This window comes from Chinchilla lanigera, unplaced genomic scaffold (assembly GCF_000276665.1).
Source record: "Chinchilla lanigera isolate Chin_1 unplaced genomic scaffold, ChiLan1.0 scaffold00057, whole genome shotgun sequence".
In the NCBI taxonomy this organism is placed as follows: domain Eukaryota; kingdom Metazoa; phylum Chordata; class Mammalia; order Rodentia; family Chinchillidae; genus Chinchilla; species Chinchilla lanigera.
In genome coordinates, this window is record NW_004955458.1 from 5,003,195 (window position 1) to 5,023,592 (window position 20,398).

General features: G+C 41.7%; 1 protein-coding gene across 14 annotated transcripts in view; it reads right to left on the bottom strand.

Annotated features, from left to right (window-relative positions):
- R3hdm2 (R3H domain containing 2) overlaps window positions 1–20,398 on the bottom strand; it is a 145,443-nt gene that overhangs the window by 21,228 nt on the left and 103,817 nt on the right. For 7 of the 14 annotated variants that reach the window (XM_013520852.1, XM_005397358.2, XM_005397356.2 and 4 more), the window contains 11 exons: window positions 18,521–18,607; window positions 17,713–17,839; window positions 17,427–17,505; window positions 16,738–16,797; window positions 16,043–16,183; window positions 15,080–15,188; window positions 12,270–12,365; window positions 9,407–9,438; window positions 9,245–9,298; window positions 4,091–4,323; window positions 1,505–1,686 (listed from right to left, as the gene is read on the bottom strand). In XM_013520852.1, the coding sequence (XP_013376306.1) occupies window positions 1,505–1,686; window positions 4,091–4,323; window positions 9,245–9,298; window positions 9,407–9,438; window positions 12,270–12,365; window positions 15,080–15,188; window positions 16,043–16,183; window positions 16,738–16,797; window positions 17,427–17,505; window positions 17,713–17,839; window positions 18,521–18,607 (1,200 nt within the window). The remainder of the gene's footprint in view (window positions 1–1,504; window positions 1,687–4,090; window positions 4,324–9,244; window positions 9,299–9,406; window positions 9,439–12,269; window positions 12,366–15,079; window positions 15,189–16,042; window positions 16,184–16,737; window positions 16,798–17,426; window positions 17,506–17,712; window positions 17,840–18,520; window positions 18,608–20,398) is intronic. The other 7 variants (XM_013520859.1, XM_013520857.1, XM_013520862.1 and 4 more) reach the window with 4 other exon arrangements.

Consider the following 20,398-nt stretch of genomic DNA (forward strand, 5'->3'; position numbering starts at 1 on the left):
AAAAAAAAAAAAAAAAAAAGCACAAATACATGCCATGACTCAGTAGGGAGTAAGGGAAGCTGAAGTAAGCGAGACCTACATGGGGAAAGTGGTGGTAAAGAAAGCCAGCACTGCAGAGTCTGATTTAGAGTCAGAAATGAAGAACTAGAATGAGCCACATGTGGGTTACACTTAGACACAAAGTAGGATTTCCTAGGTCTTCTCGGTCCTTCCTATAAGATTCATTTCTTCGTATGTGAGATAGGGAAACACTGGGTCATTCTGGGGTTCTTCCATGAGTTTCTAGTTCCTAGGGCAGCAGTGCTTGGAACCTGTTCCCTGTGCCTAAGGAAAAGATGGACTTAAGGCCACGCTGGACGGACTGAGCAGGGAGAATGAGGAAGCCTGGCACGCGAAATAACTTATTATAAAGCACAAAGGAGTAGAGATGGGGCTCCTGATTACCAGAGAATACTCCAGTATTAAATAAGGAGCTCTAGCTGGGCATGGTGGTGCACACCTGTAATCCCAGCCCTCGGGAGCCTGAGGCAGAAGGATCACCTTGAGTTCGAGGCCAACCTGACTGACATAATGAGACCCTGTCTCAGAAAACCAAAGAAGACAAAAAAATATATAGGACTCTACTCATTACAACTCTGCTGATGGAAGAAGAGATGGTGAAAATCTTGATGCAGCGCTGATCAGAGTATTAAAGTAGCTCTGAATCCTACAACACTTAAGTTCCAATTTTGAGTAAGACCTAATTCTTAGGTCAATAACTTGTATGGTCTGCCTAGAAGCAAATCTTACCTCGAATTCTAGCTGCTATCAATATCTACCAATCCAGCAATAGAAGGAGAAAGATATCTCCCCCACCCCTTTGTCTTTGAGAGAGGGTTTCACTATGCAGTTTGGGCTGGTCTTGAACTCACTTTGTTGCTCAGGCTGGCCTCAAACTCGCAGTGATCCTCTGGCCTCAGCCTCCCAAGTGCTGGGATTATAGGTATGGGTCAGCAGGGCCAGCTAATATAACCCTTTTATGGCATGCAAAACCAAGACAATTTTGGGGGTCTTTGGGTCTTCAGTCATGACTGTTATTTCTTTTCACCCCATACCACAACAAATAAATGTGTTTATGGTTCAACATACTCCATCAGACTATGGTGAGAACTATAATAGTTTCAAATTCCATCCATGAATATAGTGACTAAAATTATCTCACTAATCGTACAGGACAAAGAAGTACAGTAGAAATGTAGTACAGGGTAGAACCTATTGATAATTCTCAGGAAGCAAACAAAACACAAAAAAACAAAAAACCAACACCAGGTAGTGTTTACTAAGAGTACTTTGCCCCAACTCTTTTCTCCTCACAACTAACAAATGAAAATGGGGAAGGGAGTGGCATATTAAAAAAAAAAAAAAGACTGATCCTTTCTGTCATCCATAGCATAATACACATGACTGAACTTCCAGAGACTGCTGCAGTCAGAGGAGGAGGCTCTGACACTGAGAGGTGACTCACCTGTGAGATCATGTGATTACTCAAGGGTGGCTGTTGTTGAGGTGTGGGTGGGAGAGCAGGAAGTTGCTGCTGCTGCTGCTGCTGCTGCTGCTGCTGCTGCTGCGCAGTACAAGGGAGAAGGCCTCGGACAGACTGGGGTGAGGTGACCTGGTTGCATACTTCTGGGGCACCTAGTGCCATACCTAAGGCAAAGAGGAAGGCATACCCAGGGCTGTAAACACCAGCCATGAATGTAACCCCTCAAGAGTCCAGCTGTAGGGCTCTACTTTTTCCATGCACTTTGCTTCACTCCCAAATGCCGTCCCTTCCCCCTTTCTGAATATCCATGCACAAACACAGGTGCACTTCAGCTGCTTTGCTGATAGGTCCCTGCCTCCTACCAGGTTTCTGCTCACCTGGGAAAGGAATCACCTTGACTGTCAATGTTTGGCTGGGGATTGAAAGAGATGTAAATCTTCCCTAACGTGCCTAAAATCTGCCCATCATGATTAAAATGGCTGAAAACATGAATCCTTACTTCCTGGAAAGGTACAGATTCTGATCTGTTTTCTCTTTCCTTCTTCTGAACTTGTAGCATCTCTTATCAAAGTTTCTTTTTTGTTTTTTTTTCCGGTACTGGGAATCGAACTCACGACCTTGCACTTGCCAGGCAGGTGCTGTGCTGCTGAGCTAAATCCCCAGCCCCCTCTTATCAAAGTTTCTGAGAAGGCAAGCTTGCCTCTTGTAGCACACATATGAGTACACATACACATAATGACACACACCCCCCTTCCTGGGGATTGAGCCCAGGGCCTCATGTGTGCTAGGCAGGTACTCTACCACTGAACAGCTTTACAAATGTTTACGCAACTATTTTTCCCATTTTCTGGCTCTCCAAAGGAGGCACACATTCACACAATGTATTTTTTTAAATGAAGAGAAGGTTTATTTTGGCTCACCATACAATGTATTTTCTCTAACTACGATGTGCCAGGCATTGTGAAGTGACACAAAGGAAACACAATCCTTGCCTTTGAGAGGCACAGGATCTTATGATGGAAAATGAACATTCATACAACTATTATAATTTGATAAGGACAAGGGATACCTCAGTGATAACCACACCAAAGCTGTACCACACTAAAGATGAGGAAGCAGTAACTCATAGGAAGATCAGAAAGGATTTAAAGAGGAGATGACAGGACAGATGGGTTTGAAGGATAATTAGAAGCTTTTCAGACAGAGAGGGGACAAAGCTAATGCCATACTCAAGAAGTGGCTGGAAGGCTAGAGAAGGCTGGATATCTGGAAACAAGATTGCAATGACAAACTAGAGTCAGGAAGTTATGTTGTAATAAGTAGTTTGGACTTTACTGTGCAAGTGATGCAGAAACATGAACATTTAACACGGGACTGAAATGATTAGATCCATGTTTTAGATGGGTAAATTGGCTCTAAAAAGGGCTGAGAATAAAGCACAGAGCTCTGCTTGGGGGCTAATAGCATAATTAAATAAAAGTACCTAATGGGCTGGTTAAATGTAAAAGCAGTGGGATGCAGGATCAGGTACAGAGAAGGGCAGGAGAGACCTAACAGTGGCAAAAATCTTCTCTCTACCATTATCTACTCAGGCCGGGTGTGGTGGCGCACACCTATAATCCCAGCACTTGGGAGGCTGAGGCAGAAGGATCACTGCGAGTTCCAGACCATCCGGGGCTACAAAATGAGCTCAAAGCCAGCCTGAACGGTATAGTGAGACCCTGTCTCAAAAAGACAAAAAGACAAAAAAGACAATGTCTACTCAAGATAAGACCTAATGAACTTCTGGGATGAGATTCAAGCAGTACTTCAGAGGAAGAAGGAAGGTGACAAGAAGTCTACTGTACGCAGGCAGCTAAATGCCCCTCTTGAAGAGTACAGCAGGATTAGAGGGAGGTAAGGAGAGCTGAAGGTGCTGACAGGCCTTCATGTGGAGCGTATGAACGCTCCTTCCCAGTGACTGACCACCAAAGGAACAGCCACAGCAGCCTCCCTCTGGCCTGTGGGCAACTACCAATGAATACAAACAGGTGCACTCTAAGAGCTTCCTCTGCTCTAGAAACTCTCTTTACAATCCCAAGAGCGACAGAATGAAAGTAGCTATCATTTTCATCTTAGTATATAATTTGAACACGGAAGAACAGGGATTCCCTACTTTAATCAGAAATCAGATAAAACTCAATCCCAACCAGGTCTTCAAAAAAATCAGGACAGAAAGTTTGAGAAAAGATCAGAGAGGAGCCAGGCATGTGGTACATGTCTATAATTCCAGCACTCAGGAGGCTGAGGCAAGAGAGTTGCTGTGAGTTTGAGGCCAGCGTGGGCTACACAGTGAGGCCCTGTCTCAAAAAACCAAAACCAAACAAACAAACAAACTGAGAAAATCAGAGAGGGACTAGATCCAAGAACGGATAACAGATCCAAGAAATCAAATTGCTCCTCCTCTGGCTGTTTTAAGTTTCCAGGAAACTATACTGGGACAAGTGTTGGTTAAAAGTACCAGTGATGCTCTGTAAAAGGCAAGCAAAAAGGAAAGTGCATGACACAGAAGGAAAGATGCTACAGTACCTGGCCTAGACAGCCTTCCTGCACTGCCACCTTTACTGCTGCCAATGCTGTCACCTCGGGTGAGGATAGAGATTCCACTGAAGCTGCTGGCTTTGGTGACAGGGGGTCTCATGCTTCGGACAGAGCCATCCGAGTCTGTACTGCTCCAAGGCCGAGGCTCCAAGGATTTGAGTTCGCTGTCTGTGCTGCTCTGGCGGCTGCTTGAGGTGCGGCTCAGCCCTTCTCGGTTCCCCCTGCGGAGACCACAGTGGTCAGAGCACCCCCCCACCCACCACTTCAGCAGAAGGGCTAGGAGAGAGATCTCTTCTATTCTCTCAGTGACGAAAAAGGGGTAAGGATTATGGGGAGGACAGATACTGACTTCTTGTTAGTTGGCTGCCCAACTAAGACTTGATGGGAGCAGACAGCACAAGATCCAGTACAATAACAGAGAGCACAGAGGCACATCTGAAAAACAGTGCACTGGCAGCTAATCCAACACATTCACTGAACCAGAGGCGGATGGAAAACCACATACATGATGCTGAGATTGGCTGTGGTCTTTCCCCACCCTCTGAGGGGGCCCCACACATGCAGGAAATAGTGGGGAGGAAAAAGGCAGCAGCTCCTTTTGGGAGTTCTTAAAAGCAAAGGCCTCCCAGAAGTTACTATTGCTAGAAGGCACAAGTAGCCAATGACATGAATAAATCCCACAAAAGATCTTCCACATAACATGCATCTAAGCCAGCCAAGTGCCGCTTTGACCACTTATCCAGGCATTGGAAGAAGGGCATCGTGGACAGTCTGGTTGATTCCACCTGTTTTGTGGAAGCTCCATGTCGGTATCTGGGAACAACTGGTTCTAGAGTCTCTAAGGGCTGAAGTCCTCACCGATACCAAGTAAAATACGCCCTTAGGACACAAGCATGGCAACAGGCAGGGGGGCTGACCACGCCTTACCGCCTCTGTACAGTTAAGTCCCTCATTTACGAACATTCAAGTTGTGAACTTCCACAGGGTTGTTGGGTTACAAATGAATCGGACTTTCAAACAGTTCTCCCAGAACAGAAATCATTCTTAGATTGGGGACTTAACTCTACTGATAATCTCACTGTACTAGAGAAGACGCAAAACTATTGAGAAACGGGGTTCTTCCCTTATTTTGTTCTGGAACAACACAGCTGTCCTGATGTTATAATTACTGTATTATAAACAGCAGCATGCATCAAGATAGGCAGGGTTGGCCCAAAAATTTTGTCTTACTGAGCTCTTATTGATTCTTAGTAAGAAACCAGGAACCAGAAATTTTCCTTTCACACTCCCGCCCCAGTAACTACTGAACTAAGGAAACCAAATGGTAACAATGATGAAGATTTTGGTATTTATTTTGGTTTTACAAAACAGGGTCTTACTATGTAGTCCTGGCTGGCATGGAACTCACTATATAGCCCAGGATGGGCTCAAACTCACTACAATCCTCTTGCATCAGCCACCATGCCCAGCTTAACAATTACGAACATTTTGGTATGTATACTGGGGAATAATTAGGCAAAAATCATAGTAGCTTGGGCTCTCTTCTTTCTACCAAAAACTAACAGAAAACCTTATCCCAAATAATTGCCTTAGCTCCAAAGGCTCTAAACTCACCAGTCTGGTGGCGCACGCCTGTAATTCCAGCATTTGGGAGGCTGAGACAGAGGATCACTGTGAGTTCAGGACCAGCCTGGGCTACAAAGTAAGCTCAAGGCCAGCTTGAAGGCACAGCAAGACCCTGCCTCAAAAAGATAAACCCCCCTCCAAAAAACAACAAAGGCTCTAAACTCAGAGCCATTCTAATAGTTTTTTTATTTTTTGGGATAGGGTGTTGCTACACCCTGTCAGGCAATCCAGGGTGGCCTTGAACTCGCAGTAATCTCCTTACCTCACTCTCCCTAGGGCTGGGATTATAGGCGTGTGCCACCATGCCTGGCAATAGAGGCATTTTCTTAAGAGGCTAAATAAAGAAAATATCCTTTTTTTAAACTAGAAGACCTACTTCAAAGGCACTGTAGGAACAATGGGCAAAATACATGCGTGCTAGGGTCACTTTTTCAGGTTTTATTAACCAAGCCAATCATGAGGAGCTCAGAGCATGCTGGCACTGCTGGTTAGGAACATGGTAATTCTTTTCTGTCACCCCAAGGAGATATGTAAAGAATATCAATGCTTCTCTCTGTATAGAAGGGGTAGGGGATTGCAAATTGTTCCTGTTTCTCCAAAACCATAATCCTTTCTCTTGGAATACCAACAGCAGAACAGGAAACAAGAGAAATAAATCAGGAATGCTCCAGGAACAGAACCAGGCCCAAAATGAGAGTCAACAGCTCTGTCTCAATGGACAAGGCCAGTGTACCGACAGGATGCAATAAAACCGTGTATCTGGGATGAGAAGGTACAGCAGTGGCAATGAGTGAGAGCTATTCACTAGACATTAAGGTTTGCATTTTACAAGATAAACTAATGGCCTTTTCCACCTAAGCCAAACATTTTACTACATGTAACAGTGATCTTGTCGTTTATTTTCTCTTGCTATCAGAGGCAGACAACAAAGGAGGCCATTTTAAACCAAATACCTTGGGAAGCTATAGCCAAAATGGCAGCATTTCTATACTCATCTAGTTGCGTGAAGACAGTGATAGCCATATGCTCAAAATGTGGACGGCCTGGTGGTATTCTGACCAACCTGGGTCAGTGCACTGCTCGAGAGTCTGAACCTAAGGTGAGTTTTGTCAGGAAAGAGATCAGTTTCTCTCTCTACAAATAAACTTAATTCCCAGTCATGTGTCTTTCACTTCACTAAAAATGTGGCAATTAGGGACAGCCACCCAGACCCAATTCTGAGCACTACACTGGGTTGCGTATATGTTACAGTAGGGTCAAGGATAAAGAGTATTCACATCTCATATTTCTATAAAATCAGAGCTTAGTTTTTATAAGTATATACATATATATATATATATATATATTTTTTTTTTTTTTTTTTGGTTCTTTTTTTTTTTTTTGTTTTACAAATATATTTAAAAAGTCCAGTTTGCTGGATCTGAGGAGTGGAGAGGGAGGCCTACGGAAGAGGTGGCAATAAACAGCTGTAAGCCCTACTGTGGCTTATTTATCAATGGAATAAGATTTTCCAAAGAAAGGAAGTTGCCAGGGTTATTTTCAGTATGATGGTGGAATGCAGTGTCTCAGTGTTTCACAAACATAAACTGGAACAGAAAGGTATAAAGCATTAAGAGAAGATCAGTTTCGGGACTAGTATCCAAATATAGGGGTAGAAATTACCCCCTTAAGAGTTCATGATGTTACATTTTAGATGATGTAGCTCTTGAATAAAATTTCAGTTTGAAAAGTAGCAGCTTAAAAGGAGATCTGGAGAGGTGAGGTGATCTGCACCTGCTCACCAGATTTTTCAAGGGGTTGTCTACACAGTTTGATGTAGACTGATGCTCTATGAGGGCTCTATTTAGGGCTCTAAATCGAACACTACTTAGAAAGGAGTGACGCTTGTCAAAGCCAGTGTGGCATAAGAAGAAGAACACTGGACGAAGAATCAGCCTCGGTTTTACTAACAGCCATGTGAACTTGGGCTAGTTATTTTATCTCTGCTTTTATTTTCCCACATGTAAAGATGTTGAGAGACCTGAATTAGATAAAGTATACTTTGGTAACCATAGAGTACCATGCAAGAGTTTGTTTAAAACTCCTTCTTACATGACTGTTTAGGTATTCTCTTCTTTCTTTTTTTTTGAGGCAGGGTCTCCCTATGCAGTTCAGGCTGGCCTGGAGCTCACTTTGTAGCCCAGGCTGGTCTTGAACTCACAGTGATCCTCCTGCCTCAGCCTCTTGAGTACTGGGATTACAGATGTGCACCACTGCGCCCAGCCTGTTTAGGTATTCTGAGATGAATTATAACCCTGAAGTGTAGAATTATGGGCCATAATTTTTTTATTTTTTTAATGTGGGGATTTTATCTCATTTTGCTACTGCTAACAATGCAAAGTGTTCAGATGGACCTCTGGTTGGACAGTCTAGGATAAAAGAATTCAGAAAAATGGAAATCCTTCACTGCAAGAATGAAAAATTGCACTAACCCAACTTCTCCATAGTTTGACTAGCTTTAGAAAGGACAACAGGAAAGGAATGACTAAAGTATTAGGAATGTCAGTGTCTGTCTGGTAAACACAAGGTCCTGAGTTCAATTCCCAGCACCAAAAAAAAAGTATTAGGAATAAGCGCTCTAACTAGTCAGATAGTCCCTATCAAGCTTAGGATTAAAAAACCAATAAACCCATGGGAAAAGCTTAGTCTCTAACTATAGTGTTAAACACTCAAAGTCTTTGGTACGCTTTAGTTTTCCTGTTGGTACACTGGGAAGAATATAGGTATAATGAGGTGGTACTAGCATAGGGTAGTAAAGTAGAGCTTCTCTCACATCCACCTTGTACTATTCCTTTGTAGTGGGACTGAGAGACTGAAACAAAGGGGAGATGCTTATGACTGATTGCTCTGTGGGGAAACAGAGGATATTAGCACTGGGGAAGTTAATACAATACGCAGCAGTTTTTGGCAACATTAAAGGTTAAATAATGGACAACCATAAAAAGGACATGCTCTAAATCCATTCTCAGGGAGATGGCTTGTTTCTGTAGCCATGTGACATGTTATATTCTCTCAAAAAGAAAACTACACAGAGGGGTTCATGTGTGTACACACATTATTTTTCCAAAGATACAAAGCATTCCTTGTGCTGGGGTGGGCTAAGCTTTCTATATCTTTCCAGTCTCAGAAAAAGAAGCCAGAAGACATTCATTCTTTTACCTTCCTATAAATATGTCTGAATTCTTCAAAACTGCCCAAATTCCAGCAAACTTCTGGGAGGGAGCAGTACCTATCCCAGACACACCTATTTGGTCCTGTTTACCACCTATTTATGACTCAAAGTGTAATCAGCAAGAATAAAAATAAAGTAATTGAGCAAGAGTCATTTTTTTAAATGGGGAAAAATATTCAGTGTTGCAAAACTCACAAATTTAATTGTTTCACAAGCAGCCATGCATGGAGCGAACCCACTCTGCTGAGATTACAGCAAAACAAAATTACAAATAAAAAGGAGATATATAGATCACACAAAGGTACCTAAAAATCTGCCTTCTCTTGTGAGAGCTAGAAGAAAAGGTTTCTTTGGAGAGTCTGTTGGTTAACACCCAAAAAAAGAAAAAAAAAGCATCATTACAGGATTATATTAACCTCACTAACAAAGCTCAATGAGAAGCGGGGAACATGCTAAGTGGTACTAACCTGATGTCATTTAGATATCCGTTCTGGCCAGTCTAGGTGAGGGGGAGAAAATGGAAAATAACTTATAAGAAAACAGCATGGCATAACTGAAAAGGAAGTCCGTGATGCTATGAATACCCAAGGTCCTCAAACCAGAATTTACCCCACCAATAGGGAGAAGGAGCAGGGACAAGGTAACCCACACCCAAACACCCAATCTGGCTTCTCACCTTTAATGGGAAAGAGCACTCAGCATTTTTAGCCTTCCCACAGAGTGTTTAAAAAAGAGATAAACAGAGGAGTATGGAAAGGAGGAAGAGAAAAGTTATTAACCTAATTATTAGTTCCTCATTAAGTTTATTAATTTATTTCAGGAATAAGCTGAGCTTAGTAGTTGATATACTTGGTCTTAAAGGGTGTGTGCAAAGGAGAGAAAAAGGGAAATTCACGAGAAAGAAATTTCATTTTGGGGAAACAAACCTCAATGGCTATTCCCTTTCCGTCCTCTGCACTGGCCAAAATGAAGGATATTGTGACCTGAGACCCAAGGTGGGTAGCAAGTACTTTTCAGAGCCCCCCAAACTGAGAAAATTAAGCCTGAATGTTCTCACTGGGAATCATTTTCTGACAAAGCCACTGAGCTGAATGAAGTGAGCATTTAGTGGACTCCCAAGCCTTAGAAAAGGTACCAAAGGTGTCCAACTGCTGGGCAGAGCGGGTTCCACATAGAGCAGGGCCCACGTGGGCACAGACAACCCAGGCTCCAGAGAAGGCTGCTGCTGCAGCATTTCCATCCGAACACCCTTCTTGCCACTTCCCTTCTTTTTAGCCTGCTTCCTGCTCCCCACCCCAGCCCTAATTTACAACGCCACCCTTCATCACTCCCCATGATAGGCCAGGCTCCTCTCCACATGAAATCTTTGGAGCACAGTAGGCTTTGGCCATTTATCCTTGTCTAGACCTTCTAAGATTCTTGAGGCCTCCACCATGACAAGAGCTAGGAAGTGCTGAAATGAAAGTGCTAAATCCATAAGGATTTAACAAAGAATACATATATTAGTAGAGGCTTGAGAGACCAGAAATCAGGAGGAAAAAAGGAAAGAAGAACTAAATATGCCCTTGTTATGGCTGAAGGTAGAACTATTCTATTATTGCTGATACCTGGCCCCAATACCCTATTGTAAGTTGCTTGTGATTTCAGAACATCTGTAGCTTTGCTACGGGCTGACATAGTAGAGGGGTCATTTCCCATGTGTCAGCAAAGCAGAGGAGAGTATCAAAGATAGCTAGCTAGGCTATGTTATCACTGGGACTTCTTAATCTGAAAAGCTCAGAACAAAACAAGCTATCAAGAGGCAGTTTACATTTGGGATAAGAATGTGGACTCTGGAGCCAGACCACCTAAATTCCAACACAGCTCTTTTGCATCTAGTAAAATGACCTTATGTGGTTACTTAACTTCTCTGTGCCTGGTTCTCACTTATAAAGTGGGGGAAATAATGTAACGCACTTCACAGGCCTACTGTGAGGATTACATGAGTTAATCTACATAAAGGGCTAAGAACAGTGCCTGAAAGATAATAAGCACTACATAAGTGTTTGCTGTTATTATCCACCAACATGCTCTGTCCACAATTAAGGGTCACCACTGACCATAACCCTGTACAAATGACAACTCTCCTCTTATTCCACCCAATAGGCTTGTAGGTAAAGGTAGAGAACTCTCTTTGAGCTATGATGGGATGGTTTGGAAGACCGATTTTTCTGACTCAGAATGGAAGTATATACAGAAGGTAAGAATACTATTTTTCTTTGGACTTTTGGTCAGAAAGCTTGGAGCATATCAGTTCCCCAGCGAGGATCCATACAGGCACTTGGTTTTCTTGAGACAATGGAGCAAGTACACAGGAGTCCAGTTTTCTTTTGGAGACAATATATAATTTGTTTGGTCTTAACTGCAGAATGAAAGGGTAGAGGAATGGGAGGAGAGTAGTGTCCACCTATACGTATTGATTTAAACTTTCTTTGTTGCTAATCTGACTGTGAGATGGTGTTGCCATCTAGCTCCTACATTTTTTGGAGATCTGTTTATCTCTTGAACCCACATGTCTTCCTAAATTTCTACTGAACTTCTCTTCAACTGGTAGGCAAAGGCACTCAGATACCAAGGTATCAAGTATATTTAACATGGTCTGCCATTAAGAATAAAGTTGCCTAAACTAAATTCATGTTGCCCTTTAGATCATGAAACCAGTCCTGTTCTAGGAAGCACAGTAAGAAATACAGGAAGGAGACTTCCCATTTAGGTAGTGACTGGAGGGAATTAGGAGCACCCTCTGCCTGTGTGCAATGAGGAGCTTACAGAGGATGCATGTTAGAACAGGACTCAATCACCAGCATATCCTAAAAATGAAGGTAGGCAAACAAGATGAATATAAGGCCCGTATGGACACCAAGTTTTCCACTTAGAAGCAAAGATGCCTACAATGGATAGTGGGAGTGTAAGAGGGTACATGTGAGGAGGGTTTGACAGGCAAGATTCAGGGCCCTTCCATCAGCCCTGCTAAAACCATTTCTATGTTTAGTCTAATCATATTTACCAAATTCAGCCACTCCAAGTTTTAGTTCTCTTTACATGCCATACAGTGGAATATATTATAAGTAATAAAAATAAAACTGTAGCTTCCCAATAGCCCACATTTAATTTCAGAGACCAAATCTGGGACTGGCTGGATACTGGCTAAAAAGGAAAAAAGAAAGAAAAAAGAAAAGAAAAGAAATAACCAAAACCCCAATAACATTTATGGAGAGTTCATTCCATTCACAGTTCCAAAGATTTAGCGCTAAAAGCTATGGGCTGACAACTCTCAGAAGCTACACTTACCTCTCGGGCAAATATTCTCTCTCGGACCCTTTGATATTCCTCCTCTCTCTCTTCTATTGACTTGCTCCTCCTTCCATCCTGCAATGGAACTCTGATCTAGATCGATGAGCAGAATTAAGCTAGTTAAGTTCTCCTCGTACTGCAAGCTCACTGCACACCAGCAAGGAAGAGAAACCGGGAAAGTTTATAGTTGCCATCAAAAAAATGGAAAAAAAAAGAAATAAAATTTCCAGTCCTGGACAGACTTCACTGGGTACATCTGACCATGCAGTTTGGGAGAGCAGGTTTTCTGGATGGTTGAGGACTCTCCATCTTCCCACCCTCCCAGAGAATCAAGAATAACTATTTATAAGGATTGGGTTGCTTCCCTGTAATAATCAGGTACTGTCCAGCCGGTAAGGATCAAGAAAACAGCCCTAGGAAATAAACAACATTGTTTTAGGGAAATCAAGGGAGAGAAGGAAGCTAGAGAGGGAGAAGAAACAGATGTTTACCAGAGAGCTGACTGTAAAGGAGGAGGTTTATAATACAGCACACATCTGACACTGTCCTCTCTTTAGTCACTAATGCCATAACCTGACAAGCCGAGTCTCACACAGCTTAGCAAAGAGGGCCTTGGAACTGAAATCCCAAAGGCGAAGCTAAACTCAAAGCCTAACCACTTTTCTCAATTACAGCACGTGAGGGCAGCAAAGAGAGAGAAATTACATAAATAAAGAAGGAGAACGGAGCAACACAAAGAACAGAAGAGAAAAAAAACAGGATAGAAAGATGAACAGAGACAGAAACAGATAAATGAGGTATGGTGAAGGGAGGCAGAGAGACTAAAGGGAAAAGAAGGAAAAAGAAAGCAGAGAACTTTACGTTCTCTGACAAATGCAGTGAGGAGACTAGCAGGGATCTCTAGGCAGACCCCCTCCTCTGCTGAGCCATCATCTAATTCCCATTATTGTCTCTGCCTCTCCTGGCCTACCATTTATGACCACTGTCCTGGGAGGGTATAACAGAGGACCATTTTTCCATACTGCTTGTAAAGACAGGAACCCCGAGGAAGAACCCACTAAATCAATGTCACCAGGCTATAGACACTCTGAACCTCAATCCAGAGGTTTTGAAAGCTTCAGATGAACTGACCAAGAAGCCTGTTACTCTAACTAGGCTGACACTCTTGATCGGCATCTGTTTTCAAAGGCAGAAAACAAAACAGGAGTGTCGACTTTGAATAGATTCAGTTCTCACTATCATGAAGAATTTATATTCTACTGTCTTACAAATTACATTTTAAGAAGACACAGGACCTTAAGAAGCTCTATTATCTTTAGCACCTAGCTTTGGTAAACCAGTGGCAGAGTGGTAAGAGTATAAAAGTCTGTGAGGTCAGGTAGAATCCCAGTTCTGCCACCTCCTAGTAATATGACTTCAGGCAAGCAACTTAACATCACTTAGCCTTGGTCTTCTTATGTGTAAAGTGGGGTCAATAACCCATCTACACTGGGTTGTTGTAGAAAGCATTAAAATAGATAATAAACATGTTTAGAACAGAGGCTAGTCGGTGAAAACAATAAAGTAGCAACATTATGCTTATTATTAATATCTGGCAAAAGGTGCAGAGTCTACCCTATTATGGATCAAGCCTGAAGCTGAGAGATGAAAAGTTCACAACAGGGACAGACTGTCTGCCCAATGTGCCTCTAGGCCTGAATAATTCCTGATCCACAGAAAAAGGGTTTTGGGAAAATGAAAAGCAGGGCATCAGGATGGAAAGGCTCTTTCTTTTTTTTCTTTTTAAAATTTAATTTTATTTTATTTATTTGTCTTTTTGTAAGTTTCTTTTTCAGTCAGACCCAGCGTGTTTGTCCACGTCAGACAATGGCACTTTTCTCAAAAGGACTCTTTCTAATATTCAAATAACAAGCAAAAAAGGTCCTGGTCTCAAGACCATGCCATATTCCAAGAAAACTAATTTTGACTCTAGAGGTAAGACACTGTTATAGTTATGATTAATCAACAAGACTCATAGTGGCTCAACCCAATCACACTCTTCAAATCTAAATCCCCTTTGGAGGCCAAGCAGAGTCAGAGTGGATCTAAGTCCTCTACTTAGCTAGGAAAACTAACCCGCAAACAATCACTATCTAAAGAGTGGGCCAGGGGGCTGGGGGATGGACAGCCCATAAGTGAAGGGATAAGACAGGTTATTCATTTCTTATTCTTTCAGGAGTTTATTTTAAAGGGGACACTACCTGAGGTTTCCAGCACCAAAAGTCAAATTAACACACTCACCTTGGTGGAAGGAGTTGGGAAAAGATTAAGGAGTTTTCGGAAAGGGATCAGAGACATCTTTATAACTGGTTAAATTAGACCACATCTTTGGGGGTTCTAAGCTAGCTCTGAGTTAGGATAAGAATGGCAAGTGGGATAAAGTAACTGTGGGTGGTTCCTGAAGGAATCCCTAACAATTAAAGGGAAAAAAAAAGAATGAAACCATCAGCTGGATTCAGACTGAGGCAGGTGGGGAACCCTGTTTTGTCCAAAATGACAGAGTTAGAAGTCAGTGGTAGACCCAAGGAGTTCTAGGCCAAAAGAGATCACCCAGCAAACCTCAGCACCATGTCTCTCTGAGGCTGAGAGGGTGGCATCCAGCTCAATTAGTGCAGTCAGTCCTCAATATTAAGCCAAAGCCAATTCAACATAACTCAAACAATTTTTCCTTCTAAGGTGGTCGAGTTTTCTCCATCCCATAAAACTTCTCCCTTCCCAGTTTCTCTTACTGCAGACTCTCGACAGGCCCACCCTTTTCCACTCTTCACCTGGTTATCGTCTCGGTCCATACTGGCATCATCTCTCTTGAGAATGAATCTCTGTTGGAATTCTGTATTCTTCTCATCTTTTATATGTTCTGAGAATCTCTGTTCAGGGCTGAGATTTGGAAAGACATGTGAGAGGAGGGAAGGAAAAAGATATTTTTGTTATGAATGAGACCCTGTAGGTACAGCTCTCTTAAACTATACAACTGCACATGCCTGTAATCCCAGCATTGAGGGGCTGAGGCAGGAAGATCACTGTGAGTTCAAGGCCAGCCTGGGCAACATAGTGAGTTCAAGGCTGCCTGAACTACACAGGGAGATCCTGTCTCAAAAAATCAAAACAAACAAACAAAAAAATACTGTATTAATTCCTACTCAAGGATTTCTAGAGTAAAAAGTCACAGGAAGTTTTAATGAAATCCTCTAGATCTGTTTTTTGGTTTTTGTTGGTGTTGTTTGGTTTTTTAAAAAAATGCTGCTCATTTATTTTGCTGCATGGACAAACAAATGATTAACTGAGGCCAGGCATGGTGGCGCATGCCTATAACCCTAGTACTCGAGAGGCTGAGGCAGGAGGATCGTTGCAAGCTTGAGACCAGCCTGGGCTACAAAGTGAGCTCAAAGCCAGCCTGAACTACATAAAGAGACTGTCTCAAAATGACAAAAAAAAAAAAAAAAAAGATTAACTGAATCAGGATCTTCCACAAGTGGATAGGTTCTTTGTGCATCTATAACTTTTTCCCCAAAGCTGTACCTGTTCTATAAGTGGAGGAGAAGGGAGGCTATAGCCAGTCTTTACGAAGTATCAGGGCCTCTAGAATCTGTCTCTAAACCTTCCAAAAAGTAGTAATTGGTAACAAAACCCTATTCCCTCCCCAAGAAAAGACATCTTGATCCTACACCTTCCTTTTCTACCCCAGCAGACCTTCCCCTGAAATCTTCCCAGTCCATGGTTCTCTCCCTTACATTCTTGTATTGCTGGTTTTGTTGATGATGACAGCTTTCCCAGTTTGATCAACATTGTGGTCCATCCCAAAATAGGCAGCTACCCGGTGTAATAGCATCCGGTGATATGAGGTCATCTGAGGAAACTTCTTGAACTGGTTACTGAAGGGAAACCCAGGGGGAAACGTGAAACAAGACAAATGGCAGCAATAACGGTCAACTGTAGTTTTTCTTACCAGTCTCTAAAGTGGAGAATGTTTTAGGAGAAACAAATACATCATAAGGAAAATAGATCATTTACTCGGCAGGAACCAAAAAGGTTTCTCTCAATATCTGGCAGATTACTCTGATCTACTATCTTCATTAACACTAGTTCTTAAGGCCTCAGTCCCACCCACCTGGAGGATGTCTGATAAAGAAAAGAGGGAAAAATTTCAGACAGTAAAATCTGAGAAAAGGTGGAGTTACTGAAAAGATATAAATTCTTTTTCAAAGCAAGTCTATGCAATAGCTTTAAAACCTCATTTTGTTTTCACAGACATCATTTTTAATCTAGTCTGATTGCTTCTCCCTAACTTCTTTTGTTCCCCATGACTAACTGTTTCAAAATTCTCACACTGAGGGAAAGATGAATGAGGGATGTCCTCAACTGTACCTAAGTTTCTTTCCAGCGCCCCTTCCCACCTCTAAGTGTGTATTTCATACAAGTAACTTACTTGTTGTCATTAATAAATTCCAGAATCTCCTGTTCTAATTTTAGCAGCATCATTCTGTCCCTGTTTAAAAAAAGATTAAAACAAAACAAAACACAGCCCTCCCATAGACATTGAAAACAGATATTGCAAACACAACTTGTTCATTATAGACGCTAAAAGGAGGGATATATCCACACCCCAATAACGGACAGTAATGCAGAGGATACAGTGCCTCACTAGCCTATTCTATGGTATTTTGAAAAAGAAAAATAACCCATTTATACATTTTTCAGACCCCTCCTAATCATTTACTTTGGTATCCATATCATAAATCTGTTAGCAGCAGTCATATGCACACACACTTTGTACTTTCTAATCATTATTTACATCTCATCTTGTTATTCTTAGAATTTTACAGTAATTTTAAGTTATGTACAAGTCAATTTTTTTTTTCTGTGCCTCCCAAATCTTCATATTTCTTTTTCTCTGCGTTCTTCTTACAGTTTGTTTTTCTTTACTCTTCTAAAGCAGAAACCTCAATGTGAGGGCCTTCTGAATCCCTCACAGAATATAAAATTATACTTCAGAAAGATTAGGAGAGGGAACGAACAGCCTAGTCTAATAATGCAAAAATAATGGGAAGGTGCTTGGCCTCTTGGAATTTTGTTGGCAGCTATCCCCTTTTTGTCTTACATCAATCATGTTATTACCTTGGGTTCTTTTTCAGTGTATTTACAAGAAATTCATGTAGGTCTATTCCAGTGGAGTCCGTATATTCTTGGCTGGAGTCTAGAACCACCACAAAAAAGTTTTTAAATAAGGGAAACTCTTGTATGGTAACTAATCCCAAGCCAAAGCCCACAACCTTATCAGCAGAGATGAGAACAGAAATGTAGAACCAAACCTCGGGCCAGCAAGTACCAGGTTTCAGGATAAAAGGCAAGAGTGATACAGATCCAGGCACTACGACAGATGAGTGATGGGAAAAACTCTCACCTCTGGACAGCATCTTCCTTGGGGCCTTGTCTTTGCTTTTGTCCTTGTCCTCCTTTTCTGAGACATCTTTTATGGACTTTTCTTCCTCTTTGTCAGAGGGGCAGCTGATGTGCAATTGAATTATATCCTTTAACAAGAATATAATCGAAGAGGAAAAAAGGCTTTAACACTCTTTACAGCTCCCTTAGACTCTCAATGGAAACAAATCTTGAGGTAGCAGCTGTATTTATAGAAGAGTGTACTTGTTAATTAAATTGTTTTTAATTTATGTTCTACCAAGAGGCAGAAGCCAAGTTTTTCTGCCAGCAGTCACAATACTACATGAAGAGCTCAAGCTACAGTGCATGTTCTTGACATAAGACCTAGAGGGTAACGGCTCTAACTACTAGAGGAGAAAAGTACGCATGGGAAAATGGGGTCAGCTCTGGAATCTCCTTGTCTGCATTATCCAGCATTGTCAAGACACGAAGACAACTTATACTTCATGCTTTCAGCATGCCCTGCTTTACTGCAACAGCTTTTGTTTTAAAGTGCCCTCCTCTCTGATGTCCAAGCCTGACATTGATGCTGGGATTTCTACCCTATACTTCACCAAATACGTCCATGCTCAAAAGCTACACTTGCCGGCGTGGTGGTTACACACCTGTGACCCTACCACTTGGGACCCTTAGGCAGGAGGACTGCCCCTGAGTTCAAGGCCAGCCTGGGCTACATGGTGAGCTCAAGGCCAGTCCGAACTACATAGGAAGAATCTGTCTCAAAAAACAACCCCCAAAACAAAGAAAGCTATACTTAGTACATGACCTACCTGGGCTTCTAGTGGCCCATCAGCAAATGGAGTAGAGGACTCCTCACACACAGCCAGACTGCGTACTAACTTCAGCTTGGAATTAGACTGAAAAAAGACAAACATTCATGTATTCCATGAGAGAACATTCAGAAAACATCCTCTTTGGAACTGTTACTTGCTGCTTCTATTAAATAGGTGTTTTGTTTTTGTTTTTCCAAATAGGTCCCACTTGCCAATTCCTATTTCACTTGAAAGGTCATTCTCTTGTATTGCCTACAATAGTCAACATAAAAGCAAAATGACTACCTGGACAGATGGTAGAAAAGCCAATTCACTTAGACTTCTTGTTTCTCTAGCCTAGTGCTCCAATTCCAGACTCAAAAGTTTAACACAGATAGACAGTAGCACAGAGCTGCAGAAAGACACTGGACTTTTTGGCTAGAGCCAAAAAGCCTAGCTTCAACTCCTGGTTTTGTATTTATGGGCTGTAAATTACTTAACTTCTCTAGGTCTGTTTTTCCTCAATGAAATTGAGAAAATAAAAATACCTAAAGCTTTATTTAGAGTATTAGATGATATAAAGTCTATAGCACACATATCATTAAATAGCACTTAGCAGACTGTAAACAATAAATACTAAATGACTCTAAACCTGAGGTGGGAAGGGTATGGAAATAAATGACTAAGAAAAGTAAAGACAAAGACAAGAAAACTTTGCAACACAGGGGATTTAATGCAATAAAAAGCTAATCCACTTGCTGTACTTCTGCTGGCTAGTAAATCTAAGTAAATCTAAGATAAATCTGAAATCTACTATGCAAATTCCTGTTTTCTTAGCTCCCAAAGTAAAAAAGTATAGAGTGACATTAGAAATTTACCTATAAACATTTAGTAAGAATCCTTCAATAAAACTAAGGCACACTGAATACAAAAGCACAAAACAGGGCTGGGGATGTAACTCGGTGGCAGAGCACCTGTCCAACATGCACGGGTCCAAAGTTCCATCCCCAGCACTGCACCCTCCCCAGAAAAGTATGTGTATACTTTAGAACAGTATAAATAAAGAACTCATGAGTCTGAAGAAAACTTCAAGCCTAATTCTAATATTAATTATTCAATGTTCTTTGTTACATCTACTCAGTTCCTCTGGCCCAAATTTTCTTAATGCAACATGGGAATAATAACTGGGTTATTTATCTCATAAAGTTTGGCAGGATAGAAAACAGCAGTGAGGGGCCAGGCGTGGTGGTACACACCTGTAATCCCAGCACTCAAGAGGCTGAGTTAGGAGGATCATTACGAGTTTGACACCAGCCTGGGCTACAAAGTGAGCTCAAGGCCAGCCTGAACTGCATAGCAAGACCCTATCTCAAAAAGACAAAAAACAAACAAACAAAAAAACTAGCAGTGAGCACCCTGTATTCTGAACTTTAACATTAAAGCTATTACTGCAGATTAAGCCATCTGAGGCAAAACACAGAGCCAATTTATCATACCTCTCAGCCTTCTTTAAACCCAAGCTGGCCACAAACTAGATAGGCCACTCCTAAATTCTATCATTAATTTTCTGATAGAAAAATCATTACTTTTCTGAAGAAAAGGTATGGAAACCCTTCATTATTACTTCTTCCCACTGAAAGAGACATTTAATATTCTATGGTTCATCCTCAGTTAAATTAAAGAAAAGCCAGATGTGGTGGTGCACAACTGTAGTCCTAGCCCTGGGGAGATGGAGGCAGGAGGACTGCCAAGAGTTCCAGGCCAGTCTGAGCTGGGTAAGTGAGCTCAAGGCCAGCCTGATACAGTGACACCCTGTCTCAAACAAAACAAAACAAAAAAACAATATCCTCCCTGACCCATCACAGAGAGTAAAATATTTAAAAAAAAAAAAAAAAA